This window comes from Pistacia vera, unplaced genomic scaffold (genome assembly GCF_008641045.1).
Source record: "Pistacia vera cultivar Batoury unplaced genomic scaffold, PisVer_v2 Contig276, whole genome shotgun sequence".
NCBI classification, from domain to species: domain Eukaryota; kingdom Viridiplantae; phylum Streptophyta; class Magnoliopsida; order Sapindales; family Anacardiaceae; genus Pistacia; species Pistacia vera.
In genome coordinates, this window is record NW_022196086.1 from 1 (window position 1) to 23646 (window position 23646).

Below are 23646 nucleotides of genomic sequence, written 5' to 3' on the forward strand. Positions count from 1 at the left end.
GGAGACCCAACGCCACTATTCAACCAAACCAGTGCAAAAAAAAATAAATATAAAATAAAGGAAAACAAAAACCTTACTCTCTGAGATGCGAAGCTGATGCCGAAACTCGTTTCGATTGCCTGAAAAACGCCGATCGGAAGAAAACTGTTCCTGGTGTGTAAAGGTTTTGCACTTGAAGCGAAAGAAATTTCGGTGACCTCATCAGAAAAATGCAAGTTTTTATATGAGGATTGCGAATCGACGGTTACCACCCCTTGGAACTGAAACGACAACCCACTCTCTCTCCCCGCATTAAATGCGCCCCACGTCGCATTAAATGACGTGATAATGGTTGTCGTTTCGGTTACGCTGCGCCACTAACGCTGCCAAACGGTACTAGCTCAGCACGCGAGGCATTTAATGTGCCTGACAAGCTTTAACGCGCGCAGACCGCATGACAGCATGAAACCAGGTTCATCGAATCTGTACAGAAGAGCGCCCCTCAGATCCAGGTCGCTAAGGTGGAGATTGTCAGGTCGCTCTGACGGGGAACAGCGCGAGATCGTGTTCGGCAGAGTTCTGTGCCGAGCTCATACTGTTCAGGTCGGAGCGACCAAAAACTCCAACGTAACTTAGTTTCCAAGGTCCGACCCTCGAACCTTAAAAACTAGGGGGCTTCTGTTACGCCCAGGAAAATAAAGGGCTGACGTGGGAAAGTCACGTGAAGGGTGACCTGCTCCCGTCAGAGCAACACGCACACGTCAGACCTGCCAAGTGATATGGAGCTCACAAAAGTCCATTTCCCTGCAATAAGTCGTGCGTTGTCAGCTTGGGAAAAGGAAAATGAGACGTAAAGCCGGATTACATCCTGACAATCACACCAAACCATGGATTTGGTGATGATTATACACTTTAGTTTGATATAAAACGAAGAAGACCCCATCATTAGGGGGATTCGGCCATTTTTCATAAAAAGAAATCTCCCTCTCCTGTAATCATCTGTGACTTTTTTTTATCTTATATAAGTCAGCTCGCAGCCGCGACCTGACACACACTAATATCAATACAAATCAGTGGACGTAGGACTTGCTACCTTAGCATCCGAACCACTTAAAAAACTCCCTTTACATTTATTTCGCTTTTATACATTTCATTTTCATGTGTATTGAACAGCCAATCAACATTATACACGTGAGAATTCGTTGGTGCTTAAACTGAGCATCAACACACTTAAATAAAGAATTGTCAAACTTTCTAGTTGCCCCAAAGTCTCTGGCACATTTCCAAGTTTGGAGCAACCAATGAGACGAAGAACTTCAAGAGATTTCAAGCCATTTATAGTACTTGGAAGACTCAAAAAGATTTTTGCATCTCATCAAATGCTGGTATCCAAGTTCTCCTAGGAGCTCGACTGACAGAGGCAGTTTCATTTAAAGAAAACTTGAAGAGACATCCCATACTGCAATCTCTGGAAACTTCTTAAGTTTTGAGCAACCGAAAAGAGAAAGAATTTCAAGAGATTCCATATGAAACTTGCTAGGAAGAGTCTGAAGACTTGAACAGTCTTCCAAATCCATCTGTTTAATAATTTTATGAACTAGTAAGATGGATGAATCTCACACAACCTTGAACATCCCTTAAGAGTCAACTCCATAAGATTTGGGATCTCTGTAAAGTCTAGTGTTTTGATCAGGCTATAGCAGTTATTGAAACTAATGGACAGCAACGTGTACAAAGGCCGTAAAAAATGAAGAGAAGGAAAAGAAGATATTCATTTCTGTCAGTTAGTTACCACTTGCTTGTGAAATTTTCTCACTGAAATGAATGAAATTGTTGTACATCATTTATTATAGATAATGATATAGTGCTTGATTTATCTCCAGAAATAATGTAGTAAACATCTTCCTTGCTCGAAGTAATTGAGTTTTGCAGTTTACACTAATAGAATGACACAATCATGATATAGTGGTTTCTAGTGTGTTAATTGCCTAATTGATGAAATTAGAGAGAGTTAGTAATAGGTTTACACGAGGACAACATAATTGTTTATGCATAACTATTGAATTGAGAAAATTTCCACCCTGAGAGAAAGAATAACTGGGTATACCTTGAGATGCTTCATCTTTAGTCTTTACTAATAATTGTATTTCGTTGAGGCCTAATTGTAATAATTTGTTGTAATGAGTCTAGCTGCTGTAAATTCTATGTGCAGATACGTTGAAAGCAAAAGGGATCATTAGCACCCATCTCCACTGATGGTGGTGACCGAGGTTGAGGACATGAACAAAGTGAAGATATCAATGTGGCTGCAACACAGATTGAACTTTCAGAACCCAGGAGAGAGAGTAACAAGGAGAGCACAGCTGATCTGATCATTTAAAGATCTTGGTATTGAATATCGTATGCTACCACTTGATGTGAATGTCCGCAATATGCCAATTTTGACATCAAAAAGGCTTCCTTCAAATTGGACTGCTTGTGCCAATGGTATTTAAATCTTTTTACATAGCCAATTAGATAATCCTTACAGTGATGACGTGAGATCAAAGAAGGCGGTGTCATGCTGGAGGCAGGGCCGTCTTTAGAACATTTGTGACCCTAGGCAGGAGTTACTTTGGGACCCTCTAATGATATAAGCATGTATTAAAAAAATTATTTTTTTTATTTTTTTAATTTTTTTGCTTTTTGAGATGAAAAATCACTAGAAGAGGTGGACAGCAATCGGCAGGCTAACAAGGTTAGGTTGGTGGGGGGTTTTGGAGAGTAGATGTTGGAGAAGTGATGGGTGGTGAAATGAGCGATTTCTAATGCCAAGATTGATAAGAAAATGCTTGAAAAGTCACGACCCAAAAGGTATCGATGGTCGGCGATTGGCAAAATAAACGGATAAGGTATGATAGGGGTTTTGTTGAGAGGGCTGAGGGGAGGAAGATGATGGTGTTGAGGAAGGCCAACAATGTCGGATACATGTCAAAAAGGCTGGAAATGGTTGTCGTGTGGTGGAGTTAGGTTGCGAGATTTAGCAAAAATTAGTCAAATCGAGGGCTATCAAGTTTGGGAAATGATAAAATGATGATTTCGGTCGATTTTGGTGAGAAAATCGACCGGAGCCAAAATTGACCGAAATTAACTCCAAACCACTGGCGGCAGAAGAGGGCTGGAGATGATTTATGTGAATGTAAAATTTTGGGATTGAATTGGGGGTGAATAATTTGAGATATATAAATGACTATTTTAGTCTTCCATTATTAAAAGAGATTTAATGTGTTAATTTAGGGGTATAAACTAGAATATATATAACTAGAAGTACAAACTTACTATTTTGTTAAACTTTGGGTGGAAATATATGTAAAAAGTTTATAATAAATTTAGGTTTTTTTTTGGTTTTTTGGGGGAAGAGTCTTGGCNTTGACATCAAAAAGGCTTCCTTCAAATTGGACTGCTTGTGCCAATGGTATTTAAATCTTTTTACATAGCCAATTAGATAATCCTTACAGTTATGACGTGAGATCAAAGAAGGCGGTGTCATGCTGGAGGCTGCAAACCCTTCCATTGTGGCCTTAATACACAGAAAACTTGTTATCGTAGCTTCTTCAACAAAAAATTGAGGTTTCTAATTTGTAGTTTCCTAGATCAAGGAGGTGATGGGGAGAATGTCACATATGTGAGTGTGTGTCCCTTTACCACAGTTTATGAAATAAAAATAAGCTACTCTGCATCTATATGATCAATTTCTGAAACCGTTGTTGCATAATAAATGCGACTTTGATAGATAGCTCTCAACCAAAACCATTCAAAACCAGAGTAATGCTACTGCTTACAACTTCTTCTCAGAACCTTAACATGATAGCTTGTAATAGATCTCACTTGATAAAATTATGATTGACCACTTATGAACTGTCACATCAAAGTTGTGAGAAAAAGATTGTGAGAAGAGATTATAAACGTAATATTACTCTCCAAAATCAAAGCATTTTTCATAGTAACAACTAACAAGAACATTCAAAAGCAAGAGACGATTCACGTTCACAAACACCGAATTAGATTAGCAGCATTTTAGCTTGTTGAGGCTTGTCCACTTAATCTTCACATCAAAACTGGATAGATAATAAAAGCCCATTTCAACTTGGGCTAACCAGTATTTGTACATACAGGTTACGTTTAAGCCTGAAGGCCTGGTGATTTTGGTCCCAACCAACAGTATAGGTTTGCTTTTACCCTTTTGTCTGTGTGTAACTACGTGGTTTAACTTTTCAAGCAAGGGATAAAGTGGCAGGGACAAGTTCAAGGTTCTGTATGGTTGAAAACAAAACAAGAAGACACATAACGTCTTTCTCTCTTTGTTCAATATTTTCTTTGGAATAATACTTTGGGTACTAACGGATGGATACTAATCTGTGTACTAACTAAAGCATAGTACGCATACTATACGCATAGTACGGGTACTATGCTTTAGTTAGTACACAGATTAGTACCCATCTGTTAGTACCCATAGCATCACTCTTTTCTTTGTATTCTCCAGCAAAACTAACAAGACCCTTGTTCTTTACTTGATAAAAGTCAGGGTGTGTGGTTGTTTGTTAGTTCAAAAGTCTGGCTGGTCAACAGTCCACAAAAATTAAGTATAAGAAAAGTAATACAGCTACTGATAGTCAAGTCTTTTGAACTCTGTTTTGTAGTATCAAAGTCTCTCCAGTCTAAAAATTTCACTGCCAACTAAATTTTTGAAAAATTTCCCACGTAAGAATCAACCAAACCAATATTTCTTTGTCTCCTCCTCACTTGAAATAAACTAACTCAGCAAAATTAAACAAATATTCATATTCTCTTCTGGCCCATCAGCTCAAATGAGGCACCGTAACCTCTCTCTTCTTTTGTTTCTTCATTTTACTACACCCTTTATCAGTCTCTCAACTACCATCAAACCAAACAACCACCATGATCACTCTCTCTCAGCAACTTAACAATTCAAATTTAGGATGGAATGTTGCAAAACAGCCAAATCCATGTTTATGGAAGGGAGTTACTTGCAGTAAGAGTTCCTTGATAACGCAACTTTCTTTATCTGGGTTTGCACTCTCTACAGATAAGTTGCCTGTTGTTTGTGCGATTAGTTCTTTGCATTCACTTGATCTTTCCATCAACAATTTGAGCTCAATTTCTGATTTTATCAAAGACTGTGGAGCGATTCATGGGCTAAAGTCATTGAATTTGAGCAAGAATTGGTAGTCTGGTAATTTAACTAGCTTTTATAGTTTTGTTGGATTAGAGTTCTTGGATTTATCTTACAATAGTAGACTGACTGGAGACATTAGTTTACTGTTGGATGAATTAGTTAATCTCAAAAGTTTGAATCTTAGTCACACTTGTTTTGAAGGTTCTATTCCTAGCCACCTTGGAAAATCTAAGGCTTTAGAGCAACTTGTACTTTCTCGGAATTCTTTTTATGGTGAAATACCTGAAAAAATTGCAGATTATGGGAATTTGACCTTTGTTGACTTTAGTGTCAATTATCTTTCGGGGTCTATTCCTAATAGAATTGGAGAACTCACAAACCTGGGAGTTCTAATTCTCTCTGAGAATAATTTAAATGGTGGAATTCCAACAAACCTTTTCAGTATATCAACCCTGTCGCGTTTTGCAGCCAATCATAACAATTTTAGTGGTTCAATTCCTGGTGGACTCACAAGATATGTGAAGAATTTAGATCTTATTTACAATAAGTTGACAGGGTCTATTCTAGAAGACCTTTTGTCATTTAAAAATTTGCAGACGGTAGATTTGTCTTATACTTTGCTAGAGGGTTCAATACCTGATAAAATGTCTCCAAGCTTGGTCAGGTTGAGATTGAGAAGCAATTCACTCAATGGTGTGATACCTTCGGCGAATTTTGCAACTCTGAAAAAATTGACTTGCTTGGAGCTGGACAACAATAGCTTCACTGGAATGATGCCTCCAGAATTGGGTGATTGCCAAACTTTGACGCTGTTAAACTTGGCTCAGAATAAACTGAATGGTTCATTGTCGGCACAATTGGGTAATCTCAGAAGTCTTCAAGTTATGAAGCTTCAACTCAACAACCTGAGTGGAGACATCCCTGTTCAGTTTTCCCTGCTAAAGAATTTGTCTCAATTAAACATTAGCTGGAATTCGCGGACTGGTTTAATACCTTCTTCCTTTTCCAACCTGCAAGAGCTTACAAACTTGAGCTTACAACACAACTATCTCAGTGGTTCCATACCTGACTCTATCAGGAACATGAATTCTTTGACAGAACTGCAACTTGGAGAAAATCAGCTAAGTGGCCGAATTCCATCGTTGCCAGTTAAATTGCAGATTGCTTTGAATCTGATCAGCAATCTCTTTGAAGGATCCATCCCACACAGCCTTTCTAGCCTGACTGGATTGGAAGTTTTAGGTCTCTCAAACAACAAATTGTCTGGTAAAATTCCTGTTTTTTTTTTTACTCAAATGCCAACCCTGACGCAGTTAATTCTTTCTAATAATCAGTCGTCAGGAATTGTTCCTAAGTTTACCCTCTTTGTTTCGGTCAATATAACTGGAAATCCGAACCTCATACCTGCACCAAACACTTTCCCGGAACTAGCAAAGAAAAAAATGCCAGTTGCTGTTTCAATAATTACTGCCCTTGCCGCTGGTGTCCTTGCCGCTAGGGTAATCATATTCATTTATCTATCAATTCCAAGATGTTTCTATTTTTTTTGGATCATCCTGAGCAATTTTCTGACGGAAAATGAAATCCACAAATCAAATATTTCCTTCACCAAAGCCATGGAAACAATAGCTAATCCATTGAACATTTTCCTGAAAACGAAGTTCTCAACCTATTACAAATCCATCATGCCATCCGGAAAGAGCTACTTCATTAAGAAGCTGAACCGGAGTGATAAGATATTCCAGAATGATAAATTCGAGCAAGAGCTAGAGATCATAGGGAAGTTGAACCATTCAAATGTCATGACTCCTTTGGCTTATGCATTGACTAAGGACAGTGCTTATCTACTTTATGAATATGCCCAAACATGCACCCTTTTCGACATTCTTCACGGTATCAATGGAAGTAGTATGGATTGGGAAAGCCGTTACAGTGTAGCAGTAGGATTAGTCCAGGGTCTTGCTTTTTTGAATGGATGCACCTCTGGTCCAATTCTCCTCCTTGATCTTTCAAGTAAAAACATTATGCTTAAGTCATTGAAAGAGCCACAACTTGGAGACATTGAACTCTGCAAAGTGATTGACCCCTCAAAGAGGATTGGCAGTCTTTCCACGGTTGCTGGTTCTGTCGATTATATTCCTCCAGGTAAACCCTCTCTCTTGCTTTTATAGCTAAAGAATTGCTCAAACCAGGCATAGCTTTTACATTTACGAAAATTCTTAGGCACATTGGCTATCATATACATTTGTTACGCATTACATCTGATGCATAATTTAGTACATAACTTATGATTAGCAATTCCTAAACCCATCTCAAATCTGAAAAAAGGTAAAATAGGCATATTAGCATCACCAGTTCAGGATACTTACCCTTGGATCTCATTGCTCATGATCTTTTTATCATTCATAAATCTGCAATCAGATAGATTCCTAATTTTCTGTTTTAGCTTTCTGAGGTCTGTATATGAGATAATTGCAAAGTATGCCTACACGATGAGAGTGACTGCAACTGGGAACGTTTACAGCTTCGGAGTTATTCTCCTGGAGTTGCTGACCGGAAAACCTCCAATTAGCGAGGGTACTAAATTAGCCAAGGTGGTGTTACACAACTGGGAACATGACGATAAAAGGGATGAGATATTTGATGTTAATATCAACGCAACTTCACTTGCCATCAAAATCCAGATGCCTGCAGTCCCTGAGTTTGCCATTGCTTGTGTTAGTGTCTTACCAAGGAAGGCCAAAGATGAATGCTGTGCTACAGATGCTACAAAATGCTAACACATTAACATAAACCCGACTTTGCCTACTGAAAATTAATTGAATCAGTTTTAGAAGCATTTCCTAAAACTTTTGATTGTAGCTTTGTATTTTGTGTAATAGAGTCTTCCTGTGGAAAAGGTTATATATTTATGAATCTTCCTTTTTTGATTGTTCTTATTGTCATAATTTCGTCTCAATTTATTTCTCCATTGTCCATCCTCAAATAATAATAATAATAATAATACAGAAAAAGTTAATTATCTGATAACAAGTTATAACATATAAATTAACACAATCATAACTCTCAAATAAACAACATAAACACAATGCAGCATTGACAGCACAGCCTTGGCTCAACAAAATCTTGATCAATGAAACTCAAAATCTTCATTCTTATATACAGGATGAACTCCAACCCCTTTCACTCGGCAATTCAATGACGAAATTTTGAAATTGGGACTATTAAATCGTTTGATTTTCTCATCAGGGAAATAGAGTAGCCAAAGATGATCTGACTTAGGCACGCGCAAGCCAACTTCATAATCAACCTCTACAACATAACCGCTCTTCCTTGGATCATTATCGAACACATCACAGACAGCAACATTTATGCCAGAACGACCACCAATATTAGCAAAAGACATATTATTGTCAAAAAATCTAGAGCACATAACATATCCCTAGACCTGGCAAAACGGGTATGGACCCGCGGGTCGGTCCGTACCCGGGTAAAAAATATAGGGTATGGGTTCAATAAAATAAACCAATTTTTATATGACCCGTACCCGTACCCGGTCCAATAAATTACGGGTCATACGGGTGAACCCGTGGGCACCCGCGGGCACCCGTATAACCCTTCTATTCTGTTTTGATTTTTTTGAACAANTGTCATCTATTTATAACTTCTGATGGAATCTTTTTCAGAAAAAATGGCTACCTCTTCACACCCTCGCTGCATCTGGAGAGTTCTACCTTGTTGATGCTTTGTTGAAACATAATGTTGACATCAATGCTGTGGATAAGGTAAATAAATTGACCACTTTTTGACTAGATATGATACTGTGCCTTTGTTTTTCTCACTTCCCCTTTTTGGTTAAATACGTCAGGATGTTTGTCTAAATGAAAGAAATGTCACTTGATATTACATTTAGCCGCTATTTTAAGCCCTTCTTTTTTTTTTAAAATAAATTTTTCAATTTTGGCTTCTAACTTTTTTTCAGGATGGCTTGACTGCAATTCACAAAGCTATCATTGGGAAGAAGCAGGCAGTTACCAACTATCTGTTGAGAGAATCAGCGAATCCTTTTGTTTGTGATGATGTGAGTTGAAACTATTTGGCCTTGGACCATATACGAGTATATGTTATCCATGTGAAGAGTATATTTAGCCTCATATTATTGTTGGTGCCATTCATATCTTGTCTTCTCTGTGAAGGCTTCTATTCACAAAGGCTTACTTTTTGCTGAACTTAAAATTTGAGATTTCTTGTTATCTGAAACTCTCTGTATTGGGACCTTAGTCATGTATATCTTTTCTTGATATTCTTCCGTTATTTCTTTGCAGGAGTAACTTCTTTATTATTACTATTATTTTCATCTTCATCTTGATGGCTAATCATCTTTTCCTACATACTTTCTTTGTTTTTTCTGTTTCCGCATTTCCTTATTTTAACTTGATTTAGGCTCTTTAATATCTTGGTAATGGTGTTTATTGTAAACTTCTGTTGTTCAGCTTAATGCATTTACACCACTTAGTATATTTGGTCATTCAATTGGTTAGTAAATTGATACATTTTATGTTTTCTTGCTGCTACAGAATGGGGCCACTTTATTGCATTATGCTGTTCAAACAGCATCAAGTCCAGCAATCAAAATTCTTTTGTTATACAATGTTGATCTAAATCTTAAAGACAATGTATGTTCGACAACTACCTATTGTTCCTTTGCATTTTTATTTGATATCTGTTCTGCTGGGGAATATTCTTATTTGCACTTTTCAGGATGGATGGACACCTTTACATCTTGCTGTTCAAGCTCGTAGGACAGATATAGTGAAACTGTTATTGATTAAAGGAGCTGATAAAACATTGAAAAACCAGGTAAGAATTAACCAATTAACGTCAACTTCCTTATTATATACTAAGAGCTTGTTGTATATAGGTGCTTATCTTTGTTAGTTCACGCATAACCAGATCATGGATGATTGAATTGTTACCCTTGTGCGTTTTGGTTATCATGGAACCTAGAGGTGGCACTTTTATGATGTGATTTACATTTTTACATAATCATTATAATAGTAAGCTCCAGATTCATGATAGACAGCCACGACCTTGAAAACTAGAAGAGTCATTTCCGTTCTTTCAAACTTACTAAAGTACGCGTGGTCATTATAAGTTGATTAACGTATTTCTTTGAAGGATAGTTTATCAAAATTATATGGAAGTGATACCTGTCCATAAGTTTGGCAAACATTGGGACTCTTTTTGTATTATATATGGATATAGGATTTAGATTTCAGAGGCATTCTTTGGTTACTGGTATGACATTTTTAGTACTTCAGCAAGTTCTTTCCGCTGATGTTTCGTCTGTTTGATTTGTGTTGTTTCTAGCTGCCATATTATTATTTATCCTTAGTTTTTTACTTCATAAAATGCTTAATTGCCGTTACATAGTTGCATGCAGCGGTCAGATCTTTTAATCTTTTTTCTTTGACTCAGGAGGGTTTAACCCCACTCGATCTATGCCTCTACTCCGGTAAAGACACGAGAACTTATGAATTAATCAAGCTTTTGAAGCAGCTTCCAAAACGCCGTTGACTGCTCCGACATAAAATCCATTCCATCAGTGTTACAATTACCAAACTGATTGTGCAGCCCAGTAGTAGTATTAGATTCAGCATCATCCAAAATCACTTAAAAACTGAGCATCGTACGACTGTATGTATGTCAGATGATCCTTCCAATGGCGAACTCGAGCTTACAAGTAACCGACAAGGCACGTAAGAAGAATGTGCATTTCACAGCCTGCTCTTCTACTGTAAAATCTATCACCCAATCACATCATTATATTTTTGTATGTGTCTATCAATTGAATCTAGGCAGGTATAGTCCTTGTATTATTAATCGGTCAATCTACCCAATGAATATAATCTGTTTTATTCATTAGCTTCTCATCTCATTTTTTGAGCAAGACAATAGACTATCAAACTAGTAGAAAATTTTTACTGCAGATGTCTTGAAAATTTTAATATATATGTATATGATTGTGCATGAAACTTGTGGAAAAGGAATTGCTTTTATTGTTTGAAATGGCTTTACTCAAACGTAGCCATCATTTCTCTAATTCAGTGGCGAAATACCTGAAGAAATTGCAGATTATGGGAATTTGACCTTGATTCGACAGTTCAGCGTTGGAATGGGATGTTTCAAAGCAGCTGAACCCTTGTTTATGGAAGGGAATTAACTGCAGTGGTGGTTCCTTGATAACTCAGCTTTCTTTATCTGGGTTTGGTCTCTTTGACTCTAGTTTTTGTCTGTTGTTTGTAATATTAGTTCTTTGCAATCACTTGATGTTTCTGAAAACCAGTTCAGCTCAATTCCCAATGAATTCATCTCAGATTGTGGAAGGATTGGTGGGCTCAAGTTGTTGAATTTTAGCAAGAATTGGTTGCATGATTCTTTTGTTGGATTAGAATTCTTGGATTTGTCTTTTAATAGATTGAGTGGAAACATTAGTTTACTGTTTGATGAATTAGTTAATCTCAAAAGTTTGAATGTTAGTCGAAATTTGTTTGAGGGGGCTATTCCTAGCAATCTTGGGACATCTAAGGTTAGTGCAACTTGTGCTTTCTGTGAATAATTTCAGTGGCAAAATACCTGAAGAAATTGCAGATTATGGAAATTTGACCTTGATTGACTTTAGTGCATGTTAATCGGCTTTCAGGGTTCATTCCTCATAGAATTGTAAAACTTGCCGAGTTGGAAGTTCTAATTCTCTCTGTGAAAATCTTAGATGGTGGAATTCCAGCAAATTTCTCAAGTATATCAACCCTGTCACGGCTTGCAGCCAATCAGAACAATTTTACTGGTTCAATTCCTAGTGGACTCACAAGATATGTGAAGAATTCAGACCTTAGTTATAATAAGTTGACAGGGTCTATTCCAGAAGACTTTTTGTCATTTACAAATTTGCAGACTGTGGATTTGTCTTATAATTCCCTAGAGGGTTCAATACCTGATAAAATGTCTCCAAGCTTGGTCAGGTTGAGATTAGGAAGCAATTCACTCAATGGTGTGATCCCTTCAGCGAATTTTGCAACTCTGGACAACAATAGCTTCAGAATTGGGTGATTGCCAAACTTTGACGCTGTTGAACTTGGCTCAAAATAAATTGAATGGTTCATTGCCGGCACAGTTGGGTAATCTCAGCAGTCTTCAAGTTATAAAGCTCCAACTTAACAACCTCAGTGGAGACATCCCTGTTCAGTTTTCCCAAGACTTTTTCTCAATTAAACATTAGCTGGAATTCGCTGACTGGTTCAATACCTTCTTTTCTTTTCCAAGTTGCAAGAGCTTACAAACTTGAACTTACAAAACAACTATCTCAGTGGTTCCATGCCCGACTCTATCAGGAACATGAATTCTTTGATAGAACTCCAACTTGGAGAAAATAAGCTAAGTGGCCGAATTCCATCGTTGCCAGTGAAATTGCAGATTGCTTTGAATCTGAGTAGCAATCAATTAGGATACACTTCTGGTCCAATTCTCCTCCTTGATCTTTCAAGTAAAAACATTATGCTTAAGTCACTGAAAGAACCACACCTTGGAGATATTGAACTCTGCAAAGTGATTGACCCCTCAAAGGGGATGGCAGTCTTTCCACGCTTGCTGGTTCTATCGGTTATATTCTCCAGGTAAACTCTCTTTTGCTTTATAGCTAAGAATTGCTCAAACTGGGTATGGCTTTTACAGTTGCAAAATGCTTAGGCACATTGGCTATCAGATAAATTGTACACATATTGATGCATATTTAGCATATAACGTACAATTAGCAATTCATAAACCGTTGAAATCTGAAAAATGAAAATAGGTGATAACATATTTTTTAGGCATATTAGCATCACCATTTCAGGATACTTACCCTTGGATCTCATTACTCATGATCTTTTTCTTTTTACATTCATAAATCTGCAATCAGATAGATTACTAATTTTGTTTTAGTTTTCTGTATTTGAGATTATTGCAGGTATGCCTACACGATGGGAGTAACAGCGGCTGGAACGTTACGCTTCAATGTTATTCTCCTGGAGTTGCTGACCAGAAAACCTCCATTAGCGGGGTACTGAGTTAGCCAAGTTGGTGTTACCCAACTGGGAACATGAAGATATTAATATCAACGCAACTTCACTTGCTATCAAAAAACCAGATGCTTGCAGTCCTGGAGGTTGCATTGCTTGTGTTAGTGTCTTACCAGAACGGAAGGCCAAAGACGAATGTTGTCTCAATTTATTCTCCTCATCTCACATCCATAATAATAATATAATAAATAAAGAAAAAGTTAATTATCTGATAACAAGTACAACATATAAAATTAACACAATCATAACTCTCAATAAACAGCATAACACAATGCAGCTTGACAGCAAGGCCTTGGCACCACAAAATCTTGATCAATGAAACTCAACAAAATCTTCATTCTCATACACAGGATGGACTCCAACCCTTTTCACCTTCACTTTTGGCACTTCGGGGTGATCCACGATAACAAATTTGAACTCGGGACTTAATCGTTTGATTTTCTCACAGGTAAATAGAGTAGACAAGATGATCTAACCAGCGGGCGCGAGTCAACACCTAAACAACGTCACGGCAGAGACGATTTCGGAAAAATCCAGTCACATCGATACGAAGTGAAGCTCGTTGCATCATTCTTGTACATCTTATGTAGAGCACACAACATATCCACCAACTTGCTATCATTCTTGTAAATCGGCGCTTTTTATTTTTATTGAATCACCGTCACTCTTATGCTGAACCACCTGGAACTTCACTTGCTGGAACAACCATGCTAATCTTTTACTTGAATTTGTCAGCTGTACCCAAAATAAACAAAGCTTCTATGAGATGGAAAAATAGACATGTTGAATGTAAATACAAGGATTTATTCGGTATTAATTGCAGAAAGGAAATGTAATAATACTACTACTATAAAATGATAAAGCAAAATCGTGACCATATATATGTAAAATAAAGTTAGACAGATAATACAGATCTCTAAAGTTTGGGAAATGTCGGATAAAATAAAAAAAAATCTAATTCGAAAAAGAGAAGAAAGTGACAGACCTTGAGGTGTTCCTTCATAATTGAAATGCCTCACCACTACCATCGAGTTTCAAGCAATTGTGAGATGAAATTTTTGACAAATTCGAATTGCATAATCTTAATGCATTAGATAATCTTTCCAGGGAAATGCAACCGCTTACACTAAGTCACTTATATTGGAAGGAAGTTCTGGCGAATTTGAAGCCTCCTACAATAGTTCAAACTAAGATTTCTAGGTAGAAAGACGATTGATGTAAGGTATGAGACAACACAAAATTGTTTTGGCTTAGTCTAATTTCTCAATGAGATGAAGCTTCCAAGCAATCACTGGTTATTGCCCCATCTCAAGATTACAATCACAAGATACAACTTGTAACACGAACGATATTAAATTGATATGTGTGATTGAACAATGGAAAGATAGACATCAGTATTTAAGAGAGTTCAAAGCGACTCGAAGAATCACAAGTCTTGAACAATGAGAGATAGACAAGTGATTAAAGAGATTTCAAGTCATTTAAAGTACTTGGAAGACTGGAAAGATTTTGCATTCTGTTAAGTCAATATTGAAGCCAGATAGAAGCCCAATAGACAGAGGCAATCTTTAATAGACAGTATCTCTAAAAAAAGGCAAAGAGACACTCCATACTTCTATAATCTCTGGAAACTCTTCAATTTTGAGCAACCACAAGATTAAGATAGATAAGAGTCCTATGAATCTGGCTTGGAAGATTTCGAGACTTAAACAATAACCCAGATCCATAATTTTATACTTTTCATGAGCTAGTAAGATGGGTGAATCTCATTCAATCTTGAACATCCCCTAAGAGTCAACTCTCAAGATTTGGGATCTCTGTGAACTTGGTGTTTTGATCAGCTCTCGCAGGAGTTGAAACTAATTGATTTTAACATGTTGAAGGCTGTTAAAATTGAAGAAACAAAAGAAAAAAGCATTTCTTAGGTAGTTACCACATTAATTAAAGGATGAATGCATAAAAATATTCAATAATTATTTATTAAAAACAAAAAAAAGTGTAAGTGAATTATCTTACTTTGTTCCCCTTCCATGGTTGTCTAATGCGGCTACCGTCCATTTTAGTTCAACAAGTTTATTCAACTGAAGATTTGATGGCAATGATTTTAAAGGAAATCCATCCAATCAAGTAATCTTAACTGATTGGAAAGATACTCAAGACCTGGGAAGTTGTACTCCTCTAATCTTGAGTAATCTTAGGTGTCATCTTTGAAAAGGCTTAGCACTTGCATTACATTGAACTTTGTTCCAATGACTCTGAGTTGTCAAGTGTTATGGCTTCAACTAGCTCCAGCCCCTAAAGAATTAAGATAAAAATATAAGTGACAAACAAATTGGAGCAAAGATAAACTATATATACATAAGATATAATCGGTTAAAAATTGAAGGAAAAAAATTTCTCGACTAGTGTGTACCGTGTTCGTTGTTAGAACATGACAAATGTCCTCTTCATCCCATAATCTACTGCGTTCCAGGCTTTTTGTGGATTCTCTTAACAATTTGTCGACCCATTTCCTGTAACAAATCATGCATCCCTATTTCATTGAATCTGAAATAGTTATAAGAGATCTTTCAAGGAGAACACTTAATCCAATAGTTGGGTTAAAACCACAACCACCACCAAATTCTGTTACATATTCTCTCATCTGTCTTTAAAAGAACAGCAATATCAAGAAATATTTTCTTGTCAGCTTTTCTAAACCATCAAAACTTATTCAAGTACATCCAAAATCTCCTTCTTAGGATCTCTTTTGAGTCTTTTTAGCGGTTGTCCATCTCTCAAGTTCTACCAAACAAAATGAACCCAAAACTTTGAGAGCTAATGGAAGGACCCAGCTAACTTACAACATGTTGGGCAACTCCAAATAGTCTTCTGAAGGCTGTTGGTTTTCAAAGGCTTTTGAGATAAGAGTTCAAGAGCTCATCACAATTCAGTTCTTTAGCTTCATAAACTTATCAACCTGTGAGTCATCAACAATGTTTATCTCTTGTTGTATTATGATCCTACTTCCTAAACCAAACATTCACGTTTTCCAACTAAATTGTTTAGTTGGTCAATAGGAGTCAAATCATCTACAACAACAAGAACTTTTTTGTGACGCAACTTTCTCTTTATCTCATTAATTCCATCATACTCATCGCATATGTTATTATCTCTTCCCCTTAGAATTTTCAAAAGAAGTTGCCTTTGTAAAGTAACCAGGCCACTTTTTCTGACATTGGCAAGAAAAGCACTCCCTTCAAATTGATTTGAAAACAAGTCATAAAAAACTCTTGCAATTGTTGTCTTGCCTATTCCTCCCATTCCCCATATCCCTATCATGCGAATATCGTTAGACCCAGTACCTATCAGCAACTTCAGTTCCTCAAGGCGAGAATTTATTCCTACTAGGCCCTCAGAAGTCATCAATGTTGTTGGACTTAATTTAATTGATATTTCTTTGACAATATCATGTATGAGTTCTGATTCTTTTCTGCAAATGAAAAAGAACAATAGTTGTCATCAATGTATGAGAAAAAATTACTATATAACTTTACAAGTACCAAGAGTTCTTCTCCTTTCTTTACATAGTTTACTCTGAATTATGGGTTACTATTGCTATCATATTATACACGTACGGTCAGCTATTTAATGTAGGACCAACGTCTCTTAAACTTTGAATTGAGTAAATATAAGGACATGATTTGTAGTTAATAAAAGAGATTTTTTTAAAGAATAATCAAGCAGTCACCATAGTCTAATGAAAATATTGATCTTTTAATAATTGGTTAATTACAATAAAAAATATTATGACACATTCATAAACATGAAAAAGAAAAACTATTACCTGTTTTCCGCATCCCATCCAGAGAGATCGGCAACCTCTTTTAAAGCATTCCTCCATATTTGAACATTTTGTTTATTCTCCTTAAAAGTTTCTTCATGCTTAGCAAAAGCTTCCTCAAACGTCCCTGTTTGTTTCCTTACCGTGGATGGATCAACATCATAAAAAATGGGAAAAACATTTTGTCCCATTGTGTTCTTACATTCAACAATCTTAGCAATTTCATCCAAGCACCAAGAGGAATTAGCATAGTCTCTTGAGAAGACGATAATCGAAAATCTTGATTCTTCAATTGCTCGAAGGAGCTCCAATGAAATGAGTTTTCCTCTATCAAGTTCTTCAGCATCTCTAAAAACATTAACTCCTTCTCGAGTCAAAGCAGCATATAGATGATCTGTGAAATTCTTCCGGGTATCTTCACCTCTAAAGCTTATAAAGACGTCATACTTCCAACGGGAAGAACAAATATGATTACCTGAAGAAGAAGCTGTTTGGATACTCATGGAAGCAATACGATTGATTGATCCAAGCTAATTTTTCCCAAGTTACACGTGTCGTCTATGCCCCTTGATAGAATTGAAAAAATAAGGAATTAATTTCTTCTTTACCATTTATATATTTACGAGATGCATGCATTTTTCTCATATAGTTTTCAACTCTGATATTGTATAAAAGCTACTGAGAAATTAAACTTATATGAATACATTATGTTAGCAAGAAGTTAAGGATTGAAATTAAAAGCATATATGCTCAGCTTCCGTTCCTTGAGGTGTTCCTTCATAATTGAAAATGCCTCACCACTACCATCGAGTTTCAAGCAATTGTGAGATGAAATTTTTGACAAATTCGAATTGCATAATCTTAATGCATTAGATAATCTTTCCAGGGAAATGCAACCGCTTACACTAAGCTCACTTATATTGGAAGGAAGTTCTGGCAGAATTTGAAGCCTCCTACAATAGTTCAAACTAAGATTTCTAAGGTTAGAAAGACGATTGATGCTAGTAGGTAACGAAACAAAATTGTTTTGGCTTAGATCTAATTCCTCCAATGAGATGAAGCTTCCAAGCAAATCACTGGTTATTGCCCCATCTCCAAGATTACAATCACGAAGATACAACTTTGTAACACGACACAATATTAAAGTCATGGGATTTGAACAATGAAAGATAGACAAGTATTTAAGAGAGTTCAAGCTACTCCGAAGACTCACAAGTCTCGAACAATGAGAGATAGACAAGTGATAAAGAGATTTCAAGTCATTTAAAGTACTTGGAAGACTGGAAAGATTTTTGCATTCTGTTAAGTCCAATAATTGAAGCCCAGATAGAAGCCCAATAGACAGAGGCAATTCTTTAATAGCAGTATCATCTAAAAAAAGCGCAAAGAGACACTCCATACTTCCTATAATCTCTGGAAACCTCTTCAATTTTGAGCAACCACCAAGATTAAGATAGATAAGAGATTCCATATGAATCTGGCTTGGAAGAGTTTCGAGACTTAAACAATAACCCAGATCCATAATTTTAATCTTTTCATGAGCTAGTAAAGATGGGTGAATCTCATTCAATCTTGAACATCCCCTAAGAGTCAACTTCTCAAGATTTGGGATCTCTGTGAAATCTGGTGTTTTGATCAGGCTCTCGCAGGAGTTGAAACTAATTGATTTTAACATGTTGAAAGGCTGTTAAAATTGAAGAAACAAAAGAAAAAAAGGCATTTCTTAGGATAGTTACCACATTAATTAAAGGATGAATGCATAAAAATATTCAATAATTATTTATTAAAAACAAAAAAAAGTGTAAGTGAATTATCTTACTTTGTTCCCCTTCCATGGTTGTCTAATGCGGCTACCGTCCATTTTAAGTTCAACAAGTTTATTCAACTGAAGATTTGATGGCAATGATTTTAAAGGAAATCCATCCCAATCAAGTAATCTTAACTGATTGGAAAGATACTCAAGACCTTCGGGAAGTTGTACTCCTCTAATCTTGAGTAATCTTAGGTTAGTCATCTTTGAAAAGGCTTTAGCACTTGCACTTACATTGAACTTTGTTCCAAGTGCACTTACATTGAGCTCTGTTCCAAGTGTTATGGCTTCAACTAGCTCAGTCCCCTAAAGAATTAAGATAAAAAATATAAGTGACAAACAAAATTGGAGCAAAGATAAAACTATATATACATAGAGATATAATCGGTTAAAAATTGAAGGAAAAAAATATTTCTCGCTAAGTGTGTACCGTGTTCGTTGTTAGAACATGACAAATGTCCTCTTCATCCCATAATCTACTGCGTTCTCCAGGCTTTTTTGTGGATTCTCTCTTAACAATTTGTCGACCCATTTCCTGTAACAAATCATGCATCTCTATTTCATTGAAATCTGAAATAGTTATAAGAGATCTTTCAAGGAGAACACTTAATCCAATAGTTGGGTTAAAACCACAACCATCCAAAATTCTTGTTACATATTCTCTCATCTGTCTTTTAAAAGAACATGCAATATCAAGAAATATTTTCTTGTCAGCTTCTTCTAAACCATCAAAACTTATTTCAAGTACATCCAAAATCTCCTTCTTAGGATCTCTTTTGAGTCTTTTTAGCGTGTCTGTCCATTCATCTACAGTTCTACCAAACAAAAATGAACCCAAAACTTTGAGAGCTAATGGAAGACGACCAGCATAACTTACAACATGTTGGGACAACTCCAAATAGACTTTCGAAGGCTGTTGCTTTTTAAAGGCTTTCGAGATGAAAAGTTCAAGAGCTTCATCACAATTCAGTTCTTTAGCTTCATAAACTTCATCAACCTCCTGAGTCATCAACAAATGTTTATCTCTTGTTGTTATTATGATCCTACTTCCTAAACCAAACCATTCATGTTTTCCAACTAAATTGTTTAGTTGGTCAATATGATCCACATCATCTACAACAACAAGAACTTTTTTGTGAGGCAACTTTCTCTTTATCTCTTTAATTCCATCATACTCATTGCATATGTTAGTATCTCCTCCCAGAAGTTGACTTTGAAATTTAACTAGGCCACTTTTTCTTGAAATTTCCCTGACATCGGCAAGAAAAGCCTTCCCTTCAAATTGATCTGAAAACAAGTCACAAAAAACTCTTGCAATTGTTGTCTTGCCTATTCCTCCCATTCCCCATATCCCTATCATGCGAATATCATTAGACCCAGTACCTATCAGCAACTTCAGTTCCTCAAGGCGAGAATTTATTCCCACTAGGCCCTCAGAAGTCATCAATGTTGTTCGACTTAATTTAATTGATATTTCTTTGACAATATCATGTATGAGTTCTGATTCGTGTCTGCAAATGAAAAAGAACAATAGTTGTGATCAATCAATGTATGAGAAAAAATTACTATTTAACTTTACAAGTACCAAGAGTTCTTCTCTTTCTTTATATAGTTTACTCTGAATTATGGGTTACTATTGCTATCATATTATACACGTACGGTCAGCTATTTAATGTAGGACCAATGTCTCTTAAACTTTAAATTGAGTAAATATAAGGGAATGATTGGTAGTTAATAGAAGAGATTTTTTTAAAGAATAATCAAGCAATCACCATAGTCTAATGAAAATATTGATCTTTTAATAATTGGTTAATTACAGTAAAAAAAATATTATGACACATTCATAAACATGAAAAAGAAAAACTATTACCTGTTTTTTGCATCCCATCCAGAGAGATCGGCAACCTCTTTTAAAGCATTCCTCCATATTTGAACATTTTGTTTATTCTCCTTATCATGCTTAGCAAAAGCTTCCTCAAACGTCCCTGTTTGTTTCCTTACCGTGGATGGATCAACATCATAAAAAATGGGAAAAACATTTTGTCCCATTGTGTTCTTACATTCAACAATCTTAGCAATTTCATGCAAGCACCAAGAGGAATTAGCATACTTTCTTGAGAAGACGATAATCGAAAATCTTGATTCTTCAATTGCTCGAAGGAGCTCCAATGAAATGGGTTTTCCTCTATCAAGTTCGTCGGCATCTCTAAAAACATTAACTCCTTCTTGAGTCAGAGCAGCATATAGATGATCTGTGAAATTCTTCCGAGTATCTTCACCTCTAAAGCTTATAAAGACGTCATACTTCCAACGGGAAGAACAAATATGATCACCTGAAGAAGAAGCTGTTTGGATACTCATGGAAGGAATGCGATTAATTGATCCAAGCTAATTTTTCCCAAGTTACACGTGTCGTCTATGCCCCCTGATAGAATTGAAAAAAATAAGGAACTAATTTCTTCTTTACCATTTATATATTTATGAGATGCATGCATTTGCTCATATAGTTTTCAACTCTGATATTGTATAAAAGCTACTGAGAAATTAAACTTATATGAATACATTATGTTAGCAAGAAATTAAGAATTAAAATTAAAAGCATATATGCTTAGCTTCCGTTATTTAAATAAAACAAATAAAAAAACCTATATGCTTCTAATTATTCTAGTCCGCTCTCGAAAATCCTATATCAGGTGCATAATCATGCATATACTTAAAATTAAAATAAAAACAGAACAAACTAACATAATTTAACATGAAGAGCTTCAAAGAAAGCTAATTGGTTGTGATTTGATAGGAAAGTAGAGAACTTTTTTGCGTTATATAAAGCGATGAACTCAAGAAATTTTTTCTCTTTTTCTCTCTTCACATAAAGAGAAAAAATAAAATAAAAATAAAGACCCTTCCAAGCTGTTTCATCCTAACCTTTTTATTAAAGCTTCTACTTCATCTATGATTACATTTACCCCCTGGGATGTCGATTTTCTAAGTCCTAGTATTTTAAAAACTAGCATATACGCCCAAATTCTATTTGACGTTAAACGAGTAAGGGCGAAACAAGTAGTTCACACACAAACATTACATTTGTAAGAAAACAAATATTGATTAAAACCTAAAAGAAAGCACAACTGCAGCGACTGGTCTAATCACTAGACGAGATGAAACTAAACATAGATCGATGAATATATTTTGCCGCAAGAGATTACGGAAAGAAATTAAATTCATATATACTCAGCTGGTTTAAAAAAATATATAACTGTATGCTTCTAATAAATTAATTATGTTCAAATTAAAAATAGAAAGTAGAGAAGAAACTTACACAATATTGATGAGTAAAGTTTGATATAAGAGCTTCAAAGAAAGCAATTAGTTGTGTTTTCAATGGGAAGGAAGAGGAGCTTTCTGTGTTACAAAGTGATGAACTCTAACAGAGTTCTTCTCTTACTTATAGTCTCTTTTACATTCTCTGCAGAATATATGAAGAGCTTTCCACGTAGTTTCGCAATAGCTTTTATTAAAGTCTGTTTTTGGTGATGGCGATGAGTGATTGAATAGTCAAATATAATTTGGAAATGTCAGCAAGAAAGCGTGTGGTGCAGTCCGTCACCACTGCCTGCACAAAAACAAAACTCTTTTGCATGAGAAATCAACATCATCTTCAATTCTTTATCAGACGAAACTTCACCATAATTGTCATTGGCATGCTCGCTTTCACTTTAATGGAGCCTCTTCACCTCATTCGGCTTTCACTTAATATTTCTTCCACTAGGGGGGTGTTTGTCTAAGTGGACAAATTCATCGAAAATTATGGACAAATTCATATTAAAATTAATTTTAATAAACAAAAGAAAGTAAACCAAGTGGGACACTTCACATTTCGTAAGTTGCAGCTGATAAATGATAAAAACAAATTAAGAGGACCATCCATCCATGCATGCATGCGTCAATAATTTTTACACTACTGAGTCTGACTGGTACTGTAAGATAAGTGTAGCAACATAATAGTTTATATGTAATGCCAGAAGCACACTAAATTATTGGTTTAAATCATTAAAATTGACACATTCAGAAGCACACGTGATCAGATACGTACAGCCACACTGCATGCAAATGTGTTATCAGTTGTTGCTGCTTCAGTAGTTTAATGGTGAATATGATAATAGTTTGTGATGGGGCATGACTTTTGTTGACTGTTTAGCACAACTTCTTGGACTGTGTTTGAACAACACTTTAAACCCAGTGTTGATTTCTCGATTCTTATGCCTTCAACTCCGATCATGGCGCCATCTCCTTCATCTTCTTCTCTTTGTTTGACGCTTTTCACAATCTTATCACTTCTGTTCACGCACGCAACCTGTTCGACGGAATTACCCTTTCACCCTCTCTTTTACATTCTCTACAGAATATACGAAGAGCTTTCCACGTAGTTTCGCAATAGCTTTTACTAAAGTCTGTTCAGTTTCTCTTTTTGACTTAGACTTTGATAATACATATGAAGAGCTTTCCACGTAGTTTCGCAATAGCTTTTATTAAAGTCTGGTTCAGTTTCTCTTTTTGACTTAGACTTTGATAATGTATATGAAGAGCTTTTCACGTAGTTTCGTAATAGCTTTTTTTTTTTCTCCTTAAATTATACAGGAATTTTCTCGGCAATAAAGTGAAAATCTCACATAATTTCTCCTCTTTTTCTCTCGTCACATACTCTACAAAGAAGAAACCAAGAATCTTCTATGTTGCTTCG

At 36.0% G+C, this 23646-nt stretch overlaps 4 protein-coding genes and 1 pseudogene across 4 annotated transcripts in view; 3 read left to right on the top strand and 2 right to left on the bottom strand.

The window, feature by feature from the left end:
* The first annotated feature begins 2381 nt into the window (after positions 1 to 2381).
* LOC116133804 (probable LRR receptor-like serine/threonine-protein kinase At1g34110) lies at positions 2382 to 7948 on the top strand. Its single transcript, XM_031419486.1, is given in 4 exon segments — positions 2382 to 2466; positions 4886 to 7300; positions 7634 to 7874; positions 7876 to 7948. Coding segments are annotated over 4 exon segments (2814 nt in total).
* A 669-nt stretch (positions 7949 to 8617) lies between these two features.
* Positions 8618 to 11326, top strand: LOC116133832 (ankyrin repeat domain-containing protein, chloroplastic-like). The gene is made up of 6 exons (XM_031419517.1): positions 8618 to 8629; positions 8842 to 8940; positions 9138 to 9236; positions 9733 to 9831; positions 9917 to 10015; positions 10634 to 11326. Exons 1-6 carry the CDS (start codon positions 8618 to 8620, stop codon positions 10730 to 10732), a joined length of 507 nt encoding a protein of 168 aa, XP_031275377.1. The 3' UTR covers positions 10733 to 11326.
* On the top strand, positions 10878 to 13260 carry LOC116133833 (annotated as a pseudogene).
* A 630-nt stretch (positions 13261 to 13890) lies between these two features.
* The window catches only part of LOC116133834 (TMV resistance protein N-like), a 32133-nt gene continuing 22377 nt past the window's right edge, over positions 13891 to 23646 (bottom strand). The window contains exons 6-7 of the mRNA XM_031419519.1: positions 17859 to 18215; positions 13891 to 14007 (exon numbers count right to left, since the gene is read on the bottom strand). Of these exons, the coding sequence (XP_031275379.1) occupies positions 13891 to 14007; positions 17859 to 18215 (474 nt within the window). The remainder of the gene's footprint in view (positions 14008 to 17858; positions 18216 to 23646) is intronic.
* On the bottom strand, positions 17095 to 22336 carry LOC116133813 (TMV resistance protein N-like). Its single transcript, XM_031419494.1, has 2 exons — positions 22225 to 22336; positions 17095 to 17661 (listed from the first exon to the last, which is right to left on the bottom strand). The coding sequence occupies exon 2, from the start codon at positions 17596 to 17598 to the stop codon at positions 17095 to 17097; it is 504 nt and encodes a 167-aa protein (XP_031275354.1). The 5' UTR covers positions 17599 to 17661; positions 22225 to 22336.

Bases quoted from the DNA above. Each gene is read 5' to 3' on its own strand.
- LOC116133832 (XM_031419517.1), top strand. The intron at 9,832-9,916 runs GTATGTTCGACA...TGCACTTTTCAG, and splicing joins ATCTAAATCTTAAAGACAAT to GATGGATGGACACCTTTACA. The intron at 10,016-10,633 runs GTAAGAATTAAC...TCTTTGACTCAG, and splicing joins ATAAAACATTGAAAAACCAG to GAGGGTTTAACCCCACTCGA.
- LOC116133813 (XM_031419494.1), bottom strand. From the start codon at position 17,598: ATGAGTATCCAAACAGCTTCTTCTTCAGGTAATCATATTTGTTCTTCC.